The following is a 14,662-nucleotide window of genomic DNA, read 5'->3' as shown; positions in this document are numbered from 1 at the left end:
CATATAGATGTTCACCTTTTATAGTTTGATCAAATTAGAAGTTTGTATATTGCTTGTGTCAATCAATATAAATATCATTTATGGTTCACATTTTAATTGGGAACACAATTGGTCTATAGACAATGGCAGATATGCCAACACTAGATAAACAATTAATTCTTCAATCACCGGCTCAAATTTCTTTTTCTTAGATATGCGTCAGAAATACATACTAGTAGTTTATAAGTTCATCCATACTTTCATTTTATTAAAATGAGAGATAGATAAAAGAATTGAATGTGCTATCCTTTTGTTGTATGAAGCATACAGCAGGTAATTGAAAGGCACAATCTACATCCAAATAATCTTGGCAAAATGGACAAACTCTCTCTTGAGCTACAGGTATGATGTTTTAAAGTTTTTTAGTTGGTGAATAAGTGACATAGTTGGAAAGTCATAAGTCAAAGATTTCGTATACTTTAAGATAATAACTCTTGAATCCGTAAAAAGTCCCTTTAAATCACAAGGAGAAATTTGAAGTTCACCAAAATGAATGGAGAAAATTTTTTTTGAAATTTTTATTAATAAAATTCTGAATTACCTCGGAGGCTACCATGCATATAAATAGGAAAATAAATCATAGGGAGGCTAGTAGACCCTAAAACACCCAAATTTGTGTCATGCAAAAAATGAGGCTAGAAATATGAAAAATCGCCAAAATTATCAAAATTATAAAATCAAATCCTACATACCATAGAAAACTTTTCAAAACAAATGGGATCTTATTCTGAATTCTTAATTGAAAGTTATTAACCAAAAAAAAAACTAGCCATAAATAGCAAAAATGACTAAATGAATGCCTAAATGGAAGAATTTTTTTGAAAAGTGGCATAGGTCATGGCCATAACTTAAAATTACCATACAACTACAACAAAGTCTTAGTCCCAAAAAAATTTAGGTTCAATTATGGATTCTCAATAGTTTAGTCAACCACATTTATTTTCCCTTCATTCTATTCTATTCGAATCCATAGTCTTTGTTACTTCCTTACTTAACAAGTATACTTCAATTAATGTGTTTTTTTGTCTTCCTCTACCTTTTTTTCATTACCTCAACTTGAATCAACTTGCTCTTTCTTACAGGTGCATTAATTGCTCTCCTCTAAATATGACCACCCCTAACTTTAAGCAAATATCCTTATTTTTAGTTTTATCTTTATATGTATTTTCTTCTATACATCTTAACGTTCTTATTTCCAATGTTTTCATTTTAACATTGGTGCACGTAATTCTATCATAGTCATAATGAAACCTGACATGATTACTTCTTAATTCGATATCGTAAGAAATTTTCGTGAAAATTTTGAAACTTACATTTTATTGAAAATTGTACCACCATAAAAAAAGCTAAGTATAATTTTTTGGAACACTTAGAGCACTAGCATCCGGGGATGCATACCAGTCTCTATTTTACATCCTCAAACATCACTTTATCTATTTTACCAACCCATTTAACAGCTCACCTAACATCTCAGTTCTTATTTTTACATACTACCCAATAAAATAAGGACAAAGTTGAACAGAGAAAAAATTAACTGAATCTTAATCTTCTTGGACATCAATAGTGAATCTTGAATGATTGTCATGGGGGAATATGTGTAAAACAAGAATACATTCAAAGCAATAGTTGGAGTTCTACAGATGTCCTTAACAGAAGAAAATACAAAAAGTTCCCATTAGGTGCAACTCAGTAGTGGTTCACTTGAGGCCTGGCTACCTCTGATTAGTCACAAAATTTGAGGCCTGGCTACCTCCGATTAGTCACAAAATTTGCGGTTTTAATCAGCTCTTATGGGAGGCAAGGTTTTGAAACCTGGACCGTTCATTGAACCGTAAAATGGAGAGGTTCAAGGTTTTTGAGGTCGAACCGAGGTTGAACCGGGGTCAAACCGTAATGACGTCATAATTAATTTAATAATTATTTAAAACATAAAAATTATATTAAATTTGTACAAATATTAAAAAAATTAACTAAAATAGTGCAATTAAATATAGAGATCTATTATTCCTTTATAGAAACAAAGAAATATATCTTTCATATGTATTTTCTATATCATAATTCATAACTTTAAGAAATATTAAATCATGTTGATTAATTAAATTTGTGATATTATCTAATAATATTATAATTAGAATAATAAAATATATATATATATATATATAAAATGGTATTTGTGTAATTGTGTTGCATGTCCACAACATGGCACTTATAAATTACTAATGCATTAATTTTTTTAAGAAAAATGATATGTTCATAACATTTTCACAATATTTTTACAATAAATTCTAAGTGACAGGTTATTACTAGTTATTATTATTGGAACAAAAAATTAATCTTAGTGTTAGGTTCAAATTTGAACCAATAATAATTAACTATCTATAATTTATTGTGAAAATATTCTATAAATATTGCGAATATAACACCTCTTTTTATTTAATGTGATGAACGGATGATATTTGTTTGCATTGCATGCAACGTGGCCTACTGGGAGTCTGGGATGATAAGAATCAACTATTTCCTTTAAAATAAAAACAAAACATAAAAAATTAAAAATTCCAACCACTTAGAAAGCAAAACGTGGAACTCCAATAAATTATCCCACCTACCCCACCCACTCCTTTACCACATCTCTTTCTTTACTTTTGGCCGCTGAAGCAGTGAAGTCTTTCATTATTTTATCTTTCTCCTTTCTGTTCTTCGATGAGCTCTCTGTCTCAACTTTGGTCTTCGTCCTGGAGTAGCCTACATCTGCTTGCGGGGTTTCTTCTCCACAATCAACAATTTGATCTTTCATCAGTGGTCTCTTTGTGTTTGTGTCTATGTTTGTGTTTGTGTTATCAATCAAAAAGAGTTTCTTCTCTTGACTTGGGTTTTCAATCTCAAGACTCAAGTTGTCAATCTGCTATCAAACTTTAGCCCCACTAGAAAATAATCCAGCTGCCTTTCTAGGACGAAGGGTTGATTACTTGCTTGACTATGACGAGAATTGCCTGACCTACAAAATAATGATGGGAAATTTTCCTTTTCAAAAAATAGAGCGTCTTGAAGAATCAAAGACGGAGCCCAAAATGGTCAAATCCTGAAATTTCCAAGTCATAATTTGAGTATTTGACTCTCGCAATTAAACAACAGTGTTTAACCCCGCCAATTTAGGCAAACATAGGGAAATTTACACATAATTTTATTGCTGTGTATGCTTTAATGTCCATCATTTACATACATTTGTGTCAACTATCAAGAAAAAAACAAGAACCATTAAAAAAAAAAAAAAAAACATGATCAATTAGATTCATGTCATATATCATATGTACCCAACCATGCTTTGATCCACTGATACATGCAATGTTGCCGATACAGGCACGTTCGACTCGACCGTGACACAATTCTTCGATATATTTCGTAACACATGATTAGGAAATGTAGCACCTGCATGCAATGTGTATTGCACATTTTTTATTAGGTTAGGGAACAATAGGACCCTAGAAAAATCGATCGTCCATGTCGTTCCATTACTCCATACTGAACCTCTCGCTACTGTTGATTTGAGAACCATGCCCGGACATTATTTCGATCAACAACTACTTGATCAATATTTGTGAATGACATATTTGATTGCTCTAATTGAACAATTTCAACCCCTGTATAATCACCGGAGAACATGTTATCAACAATGTTTACACCACACACAACTCCTGCCAAGGACTTGATCAAAACAAAGGCATTCCAAGGAAGAATGATCCGGTTATGTGGAGCTGGACCGGATCCTCAGCCACAATACCAGTGAAATCAAAGTAACAATTCATAATTCGGTTTGGGTCAAACCGGGTGCCTTGACATAAATTCCAGTCCCACCTAATGCAGTGGCCTTGTTATAACAATGTACCCCAGTGAGCACATTGGCTTGCCCTGATACCATAACTCCTATTGATGCTGAGAAAATGACCACATCTGTGACAGCATTGTCATTGCCCATGATGTTAATTCCGATGCCGGAAAAGTCCTTCTCACGGTGGTCACCACCGATGTTAATGCGTTGACCAATGAAAGAATTTCTAATGTATGTCTCATGCCCATCTTGGATTAGTATACCATTTGTAGTGAAATGTGAAATGTAACAATTGTCTATGATGGTTCTTAGTGAATTAATTATGGAAATACCACCCCCTCTAAAATTGGAGTTTATCATAAGGTCCTTGAGTGTAATATACTCATACAATGAAGAAGCCGAGGATGGCCACAACTCGATCAGATGGCGATCCGTCGGGAAATTGTTGGATGCATGAAGTGACCCTCCATGAATCTGTCATACCATAACATATCCCAAGTGAAACATAATTAGAAAAATTAAATGAACGAAATACAACTGATTTATAAAAAAAAGAAAAGAAGAAGAAGTGTGTACTGTAATATGAACCTTGATTTAGATAACAAAATTAACTCAGAAAAATAAAATCAAGTGTTATAGATTGTGTACCATGAAGTTACCGCCACTTGTTTTTGGTAAACGTAATGGACGGCTGATCTTGTATGTCCCTCCATCAAGATGAATCTCAGTGCCTCCAAGATCAGCAATACCTTCCATCAAGTGGGCATCAACTGGAGATCCAAAGGCATCAGAAATAGCTTGCTCAAGTGCCTCAGTGCTGTCCAATCTTCCTGTAGGATCACCACCATAATCGGTCACGTGAAGAACACGTGATCTTGATACTACCTACATCACAATAAGTTCACAAATCACAACCGTCATATTAGTATCATATCAATGTTTTGCCAAAATTCACAAGCAAATTAAGAGAAAGTAGTGTTATATTCACAACTTTAATTGGAATGCTACATGAAATCATGGTCGTAATATACATCTACAATTTTCATATGTTAAAAAAGAAAAAAAAATCATAATTGGGTTCTAATTAATTCAATTGATAAAATTTCTTAACATTGAATATAATGAATATGAACAACTTGTAATAAAATCTTACTTAAACCAAATAAATATATCGGTGTCTTAATCTAATCCTATGATACCAATCTAAAAAAGAAAAGAAGAAAATCTTGGGAATTAATTACCAGTGGTGTTGAATAGATCTGAGGTTGAGGGGCTCCATTGCGGATGATATGTGCAGCCTTAAACAAAGCCATACGGCGTATTGCACCATGATACCCGGTCACACCAGAGTAAGAGCTCTCAACGGAGCCAAGAATTACATTTACATACACAAAACCCATGAATAGCTTAACTAACATATCTATCCTAGCCATTTTAACACTTTTCTTGCTATATTTTGTGTGTGCCACTAAATATGAGAGAAAGAGAGAGAGAGATATAGAGAGGAGAGATGTGGGGGGAGATATAGATATTTTCCTAGATACATGTGTTATGCTACTTTTCAATTGCTTGCTGAGATATTCACTTAAGGTCCAAGGGGGAGCCATGGAAAAGCATGTCTGCACGTAATTTCTTCTATCGGTTTGAAATTTGAAACCCGGAAAGAAAATAAATGGAAAGTTGGAATTTTATATACAGTACAACTCATTTTCACATTGAATACTTCGTGTCACACATAAATTATTCATGACTAGACATGGAACTTGGAAGTGGAACCTTAGGACGTACGATCATATATGGAACACATTTTTTTTTCTTTTAAAATTGCATTAGTACTATTTTCTTCAGACCTGAAACAGGAACAAGGTCTGGACTTTATGGGATGTTCTAATTTTGTGTCATATCGGCTGTATGGGGGTGGAGGCTTTTTACGGGATATCCGGGTGGTGGACTCATTAGTCTGAGCGATTATGATGTGACATAAATCTAAAAGTTTCATGTTTAATTTACCAAATTATCTATTTATTAGGAGGTTTATAGCAAATCTCATAGACAGCTAGAGTAGAATAATCTGGCTAATAAATAATTTTTGGTTTGAAAAAAAAAACATGGCCCCCAGCATTATTGGACTCGTAGTACAGCTATTAGCCTAATTGAAAGCATGTGTGAACAATCTGACCACCTATATGACTTTGTTAGTTTGTACAGAACATCTCTCATAGTTTGTTATATTTTGGTGTGCCATGAGAAGGACACGTGAGGTTAATATTTTCAAAATTCTTACTGCTTGCGTACTTAATTGACATTTTGTATTTTTTGTGGACTTGCTGCTACTGTTACTACATATGTTACGTGTTTTATTTTTATTTTTTTCATGTTCTATATATTATATATAGCTGTTGTTGATACTTGCATTTGGTACTAGTAGTCATTCAACTTTTCAACTCCTAACACAATTTACTTTGACCGACCTTCTTTCAACCCTTCCTTTCCTAACTACTTCTAACGGGCTTAATTAATTAGTGACCATAGTCCTTGCCACCTAACAAGTAATTTATTAAGTTTTTGACCTTTTTTTTATATACATATTTTAGGTGATAATCCCGGCAATTTGTTCATATTTTCTATAATCTTATTCTAAAACAATTTGTAGACAGTTCTTCAGGCGGCTTATGTGTGGTACATATTCTGTATGGTATATAATGTCATTAATTTTTGGAGATTTAATCAGTTTTAATAATATTACATGTAATAGTGTTAGGGTCAGGGACGGAACCAAGATTCAAATTTAAGGGGGGCCAAAGTTCTTTGTTCAAGAATTTTAAAAAGTTAGAATATTAATACTAGAGGTTGACAACGATGCATTATTAGTATTAATTTTTTATTTTTATTTTTTGTATTTTTGTATTTTTTTAATCAATAATAGATATTTATAATCAAGAGTTTTGTAAGTTAATTGACATGTCTTGATATTTTTAAGATCTGATTGAGGTTAAACCAATTCTTTAGAATTGATTTGTAAAGATTATTGGGTTTTTGTGATTTGTTTTGTTAGGATTTATAATTGATTTGTAATAATTTTTTTTTTTTTTACTTAGACCACGTCCAAAGTTTTTATTTATTTTATTTATTTTTTATTATCTGAATATATGAATTGTTTTGTAGATTTTCCTTATTTAAATATTTTATGCTAATATATGAACTAGGGATTTTTTTTTTCAAAGGCTAGGGGGGGGGGGGGCATGGCCCCCCTTAGCCCTAACCTAGTTCCGTCCTTGGTTAGGGTCATATTTTTCATTAGTTGGCATATTCTTTGACAAAATGTACTTTACTTGTATTTGGGTAGTTTTACTTTTAAGTGGATTATATAATATCATGAAGTTCGTTTTATAAACAAGAAAAATGGTATTATTGAAGACATGAAAACTGCACAAAGAAACAAATGTAAAAAGCTGAAAATAGTGAACCTCGACACAAGCTTGATAAAAGCTTCTATCGATATTTAATGAACCTTAATACAAGCTTGATACTGCTCGATCTAGAAATTCCAGATTTGTTTTTCAGCCATGATGACTTAGACTTTTAGAGTTTTGTTTACTAAACTTCTAGATGATATAAAAAGATTATTTTATAACCGTCATCATAGACAGAGACTCATATAGAGAATCTATACACTTACTGTGAAGCTACTTTGTTTTTATGCGCCTTAGGGTTTTGTGAACAAGTGCTTCATTCTCTTCAATTGTATCGAAGAACTTAATTTGCTTCCAACAATAAGCTTTCAGTTGCTGGGAGTTAGTTATGTACTGAAATCCGTGCAGAGAAGAAGTCTCTAAAAAATCAATTGGGGATTGGCGTAATTAAGGATTACATTGTAGGTAGGTACTTTGTGATAAGTTAGGGTTGGGGTAAAATTCCTTGTACTTGTAAACTCTTGATTTTGATTAGTAATTCATAGGAGCGATGACTTGAAAATCACTCGGTGTGATTTTTGTCTTGTGAGAGGTTTTTCTCATCAGTCAACAAATCATTGTGTCAAATTTACTTTCGTTGCACTCTAGATTATTTGGTGATTTGTTTGTGCCTCCACGATATTGCATGTAATTTGACTTAATTAATCAATTAGGATAATTGAATTAATTAACTGAGGTCAATCTATAACCCAACAAGAAAAAAAAATCAAAAAATTAATTATTATATTGTTTTTGATTGATATATTAACTATCAAGAATAATGTGAACAACGGAACATATAATTCTTTGAGTGAATTCGTAATTTGAATGGTATAATCCATCAAAAAGTAAAAAGGGGGGAAAAAAAAAAAATCATGATTTGCAAAGTTTTTGAATTGTCCATTCCACTAGATATTCATTTATAATAATGCCTTTGTATTCGACCAGTATCTGCTTTATAAAATCAACGTCCTTAAAATAAAAAATAAAAAAAACTAATTCGATAGTTACAACGTAGGAGTAGGAATTCAAATCCTAGTACTCAAAATAAATGAGAATATTCTACTAGTATTTTTTTTTTTTTTTTTTGGAGAAGCTACTAGTATTGAATTACAATACTTTTGGCATCATCCAATCAATTCTTTATGATAAAATTGGTAAAACAACATTAGTCTAAACGCACGCATAGTATAAATGGCGTAAATGTAAAAGTAAAAGAATCATATAAACATAATATATGATATTATATTATATGAACCTATCTCTAAAAGAGGTGTAACTTTATTTTGAGAAGAAAAAAGAGGGGTAACTTTTTTGGACTTATATATACCAAGTGTAATTTAAACTATATATACACACACGCACACACATTGTGATCAATGCCGAAATTTCTAATTTTGGATTTTAGTTAGCTCACTAGAAAAGCATTTGGGACTTAAATTTAGTGTAAACAAAAAATCAATTGATATTTTAGTATGATGATAAAAGTTAGCAATCATCATTACATGGACACCATAAGTTTAAATTTTATCGTATTTATCAAAAACAGAAAACCTATTTCTACATAGTTACTTAGATGCAAAGGTATGTGAGTCATCATCTGCGACTCAAATCCAGCGTAAACAAAAAAACCAATTGATATTTTAACTTGATGATAAGAGCTAGCAATCATTATTACTTGAATACCATAAGTTTAAATTCTATCGTATTTATTATATAAAGAAAACCTATTTTTACATGGTTACCTATTATTAGAGAAATTAAAAAAAAAAAATGGAAAAAAGGAGAAAAATACTCAAACATTTTTGTAACGATATCAAAATTCAAGGGCCGTCCTTAGATCTCTCCCACACCCAATCACATCCTCTTAACACAAAATTAACATCCCTAGGCTGGCATGCAAAATTAACCAAAAACCTTGCCAAAATTTCACCTACCTTTAGTTTATTATCCTAATCCGTTCATTTTCCTTACCACCATTTGTTGTTTTTGGAATTTCACACCTACCACCAGTAAGAAAGAAACAGTAGGAAATAAATAAATAAATAAATAAATAATTAATTAATTAAAACAAAAAACCAAAAAAATGAGCATAAAACAAAAAAAACAAGAAACAAGAAACAGGGAAAGAAAAGAGGGTCTCATGCAATCAAAAACCTGCCTTCAATTCATTTGCACCATCTTCAGGCTACAACAATGTTGATGGGTGCGCGCCTGGCTAGGCTTATGCGCGCACCGACACGATCAACATTCTTGTTGTTCACCTTTATTGTTATGCAATCTTGCATGGTAATGACATCCTTCGGGGCATCAGACATGGAGATCCTTTTAAAGTTCAAGGAGTCGTTAGCAAATACAAGAGCTATTAACAATTGGGATCCTAATGTAAACCCTTGTAATGAGAATAGAGGAAACTGGATTGGTGTTAAATGTCACAAGGGATATGTTCGGGGTTTGCAGCTTGAAAACATGGGACTAATGGGTAACATAGATATTGATGCACTTGTTTCTTTGCAATATTTGAGGACGGTAAGCTTCATGAACAACACCTTTGCTGGTTCAATGCCTAGTTTCAACAAACTTACTGCATTAAGATCGGTGTTCTTATCGTTTAATCATTTCAATGGAGAGATTCCGGATGATGCCTTTGTCGGTATGAAATCTTTGAAGAAAGTTTTGTTGGCGAATAATGAGTTTACGGGTAAAATTCCTTCATCCCTTGCTGCCTTGCCTAATATTTTGGTGTTGTCACTTGATGGAAACAAATTTGAAGGCCAAATACCTGATTTTCTACAGAAGAGTTTGAGGAAGTTTAATGTGTCTAACAATAATTTGGAAGGTCAAATTCCTGCCAGCTTAAGCAATATGGATCCCAATTCTTTTTCAGGTAATTTATATTTTAGAGTTATATACATTAACTTTTATTTATTTATTATTATTTTTTTTTGGGTGCTAATGTGGGTGTTTAGGACTCTTTAGAGGATATAAGTGGTCCTTGGTATGAGTAGTTCTCCCATCTCATATGTACCAAATAACTACATGAAGAAATTCCTCTGGGATCTCATGCATTACACAAGATCTAAAACCACTAAATTGTCCCATTGGGGTTCATTAACTTTAATTTCATGTTGGTTAATTTTCCATTTAGAATCAATTCATGACCATAATAGATGACTTATTGCCAATGGTTGTAATGCCCTTCAAGCATGTAGATAAGTAAATGCACACCAATAGGTGATTACCATATTGTGGAGTGTGAGCCTTAAAAGCACCTATCAAAGAATGTCCATGCATGTTATACTTGCTTGTGTGAAACATAACCTTTAATTTTTTTGTTTGGAATAATTTACTCTAATTTTTCTTAGCAACACTATGGAATCTGATTCTTTTTTTTTTTGGAGAAAAATTCAGGCAATGCTAATCTATGTGGATCACCTCTAGAATCATGCAAGAAAGGCGGGAAGAAGTTGTCAGTTTTTAAAATCACTTCTATTGTGGTAATGGTAGTTCTTGTAGCAGCAGTCATTATTGCAGTTATCTTCATATTCTACTTTAAAAAGAAATCGAAACCATTAGAACGAACCTCAACCTTGCACGACGAAAACAGGTTTGATATTTCCTATTCAGAAGGACCAGAACCAGTGGAACCTAAAGTACAAGAGAACACTGGACAACATAAGGTGAAGTCTGAACATGGGAAGTTGACATTTGTTAGGGATGACAGAGAGAAGTTTGATTTGGAAGACCTGCTTAGAGCCTCAGCAGAGATTTTAGGGAGTGCCACATTTGGGTCTTCATATAAGGCTATGATAATGAATGATCAAGTCGTGGTTGTAAAGAGGTACAAGCATATGAACATTGTGGGAAGAGAAGAGTTTGATGAGCATATGACAAGGCTGGGAAGTTTGAGTCATCCCAACTTGCTGCCTCTTGTGGCCTATTATTATAGGAAAGAAGAGAAGCTGTTGATTTCTGACTTTGTTGTGAATGGTAGCTTAGCTAGTGTCCTTCATGGTAGGTTTCTTCTCTTATCAAAATGGAATTACTCTATTATGATTATTGGCAGTTACTTTTTTTGTAATACTAAATTACTTATTACAATTATTTTTTTCTTTTCTAAAATCAAATCTCTCCATGCTTTACATGATGTTTATTACTACAATTTTTATTACATAAACTTGAAAAACTAATATATCAAGTTTTAAACAGGAAACTATAAAGTAATTTATAAGTTCTTTTTTTTTTTTCTTTTTTTTTTTTTTTTTTTTCTTTTTATTGTTGATGTGACATCAATCGTATGGATTCTTTTGTTTGTTTAGGCAATCATTATGAAGACAAGCCAGCACTTGATTGGCCAACCCGTTTGAGAATAATCAAAGGTGTAGCTCGGGGGTTGGCTTACCTCTATGATGCCATCCCTAGCCTAATTATACCCCATGGACACCTAAAATCTTCAAATGTGCTTCTAGATGAGTCCATGGATGCCATACTAGCTGATTATGCTCTATCCCCAGTGATCAACCTTGACCTTGTTCAACAGATCATGATGGCTTACAAGTCACCCGAGTTTGCACAACATGGCCGCATAACAAAGAAGACTGACATATGGAGTTTTGGAATACTAATATTGGAGATTTTAACAGGCAAGTTCCCAGAGAACTATCTCACACATGCTCATGATAGAAATGCGGATTTAGCGAGTTGGGTTAACACAATGATTAAGGAAAAGCTGGTGAGTGATGTGTTTGATTTAGAAATGGGGGGAGCAACGAACAGCAAAAGTGAAATTTTAAAGCTTTTGAAGATTGGATTGAGTTGTTGTGAGGAGGATGTGGAGAGAAGGTTAGATATTAAGGAGGTTGTTCGAATGATTGAAGAGTTTAAAGAGGGAGATGGTGATAGTGAATATATATCAAGTGTTACCAATGATGGGGATAATTTTAGAGGTATGTAAAACACAAATGAAAACGTACAAATATATTGCAGGGATCGGATCACATATTTTTGGCTTCCCAATGTTGAAGAACAGGAGATGGACACACAATGAAATATCAACTTGTTTTTTTGTTTGCCTTTTTATTTTTTATTTTGGACAAGTTGGTTTTCAATGTGTAGGAATTGGATCATGACTTCTGTTTCTTTGTGTAAAGAGTGACCTTTTTTTTAGAACTAGTTAGGATTACACACAATATGTCTGTCTCTCTCTGTCTCTCCCTCCCTTACCTTAGGTTAGATATGTTATGTCCATGTACTAATTATTTTACATTAGAAATGAATTCATTTTATGCTTCAAATTAAATATTATATATAAATATGAAAGTGTATCCTATATAATGTTACATCTAGGAAAAAAAGAAGTAAAATTTTAACTGTAAAATGGAATCTATGGAAATGGAAATGGAAATGATGTTGTTTTGTATTGCACCACGCTATATCCATTTTAGCGCAATTGGGAAAGCTATTGCAACTCAAAGCTAGTAAACTGCACAATCACATGTTGTAACACCTCAAATTGTATTCACTTCAAGCCCATGAATTGATTTTAGCTATCACGATGGTCTTAGGCCGATTTATAGAAACCTTCCAACTTCCAAGGTCCTCCACATACATGTACAAAAATGTCAATATCTGTTTTCTTTCAGCAGAAAATTATATCGAGTACATAGAGATTATTTGTCAAATAAAACCATAAGCAGTTTGTCAAAAATTGTTTTCTTAGATGTATCTTTAATCTGTTTATATATATATATATATATATATTAAATTGTTTTCTTAGATGTATCTTTAATCTGTTTATATATATATATATATATATATATATATATATATTTAAAATTAAAGCGTAACATTTATCAGTACTAGTATCTAACCCTTGCTTACGCACGATAATGGTAAATTGTAGTGGTGCTATTAATATTAGAGCAACCGCATCAGCGGTTGAAAAATCATGCATGATACAAAAAGTGTATGATTTTGCACATTTTACTCAAAAAAATGCCCACATCAATCAGTGTAAGAGTGTGCAAATATGCACATCTACTATAGTAACCGTGCATGGTTACTGTAGTTCGTCCATTTATTATTTTAATATTTATTTCTCTCTCCTCTCTCTCCTCTCTGTACCTCTGACTTTCATCTCAACTCTCTCTTTCTCATTTCATCTCAGCTCTCTCTTTCTCTCATCTCAACTCTCTCAGGCTCAGAGCTTTCTCTTTCTCTCATCTCAACTCTTGAGTCTTCGTTGATCCAAGGCCTTGACTCTTTTAGCCTTTTCGATCTCTCAGCCTCTCCTATTGTTGATTTGATGAGCCTTCGTTGATCCAAGGCCTTGACTCTCTCAGCCTCTCCAATCATTGGATCGTTGATCCAAGGCCTTGACTCAGTAATCAGAAGCTCCAAGAAAGTGATATTGGTTCCAGATTCGGTGAGTTCTAGCTGGAGCTCCATTACCTTCTTGCCATTTGGATCTATGGCTTTTGGCTTTTGATCCATTTTTTATTCTTTGTTTGATTAGTGGGTTTTGGGATTTCGTATGGCTAGGTTGAATGAGTTTTTGGATTTCATATGGTTGGGTTGATGATGGTGGTTGCTTGATGATGGTGGCTGTGTGGGTTGTGTTGGGTCTGTGAGAGAGATGACAGTGTTAAAGAAATGAATATTTTATTGAATAAATGTGTAGAATAGATAAATTAATGTGGGTGTTTTGTAAAAGTGGGTGTGTAAAATAGAAAAAGTAGGTTTTTTCTTATAAAATAGATAGAAGTTTTGCATTGACTGATGCTATTGCTCTTAGTTTGAGTTTTAACATATAGGACATAATTCGACTAGATTATTTGAAGTTGTTAAAATAGTTTTTTCTTAAAATTTTCATGATATTTTTTATGCAAGTTTCTTATTACATTTCTATTACATATATAGTTTTGAAAATCACTATTGGATACTACATATACAATATAAATTCACAATTATTGCTTTTGAAATTCTACTAATTATGACATAAGATAAAATAATAAATTGGTCAAATAGTATCTCCTAAATTGAGTTGGGATAGGTGTATGGAATCGTTTAGCTTAATTACAATTTGTTACGTTCAATATTTTCGTATTATAAATAGAAACACTATAAAAAAAATTCTCAATAGTTTAGAGAAAAAATAATAGCAAAAATTTAAACAATTTAATTTGTATGGAAAGCTAACAAAAGCAAAATTCAATTTTGATTATAATTGAATTTTCTCTAAACTTTAGTTTTAAAAAGCGTGTGCGCACACACATACACATATATTACCTAATTAGTAATAGATCGTACCTAGTCATGGTATATTACATAAATAACTTATAAATTT

General features: G+C 32.5%; 2 protein-coding genes across 2 annotated transcripts; one reads left to right on the top strand and one right to left on the bottom strand.

The window, feature by feature from the left end:
* Nucleotides 1-3,098: 3,098 nt before the first annotated feature.
* Nucleotides 3,099-5,524, bottom strand: LOC111987358 (polygalacturonase QRT3). Its single transcript, XM_024019068.2, is given in 6 exon segments — nt 3,099-3,597; nt 3,600-3,761; nt 3,764-3,853; nt 3,856-4,339; nt 4,514-4,750; nt 5,107-5,524. Coding segments are annotated over 6 exon segments (1,596 nt in total). The 5' UTR covers nt 5,473-5,524; the 3' UTR covers nt 3,099-3,340.
* Nucleotides 5,525-9,414: 3,890 nt separating this feature from the next.
* On the top strand, nt 9,415-12,591 carry LOC112006066 (pollen receptor-like kinase 4). The gene is made up of 3 exons (XM_065774644.1): nt 9,415-10,204; nt 10,729-11,331; nt 11,637-12,591. Exons 1-3 carry the CDS (start codon nt 9,514-9,516, stop codon nt 12,269-12,271), a joined length of 1,929 nt encoding a protein of 642 aa, XP_065630716.1. The 5' UTR covers nt 9,415-9,513; the 3' UTR covers nt 12,272-12,591.
* Nucleotides 12,592-14,662: the final 2,071 nt, after the last annotated feature.

Source organism: Quercus suber, unplaced genomic scaffold (genome assembly GCF_002906115.3).
Source record: "Quercus suber isolate HL8 unplaced genomic scaffold, Cork oak 2.0 scaffold_95, whole genome shotgun sequence".
NCBI classification, from domain to species: domain Eukaryota; kingdom Viridiplantae; phylum Streptophyta; class Magnoliopsida; order Fagales; family Fagaceae; genus Quercus; species Quercus suber.
Note: the sequence above shows the minus strand (reverse complement) of the source record. Positions and strands in the feature narration are given on the sequence as shown.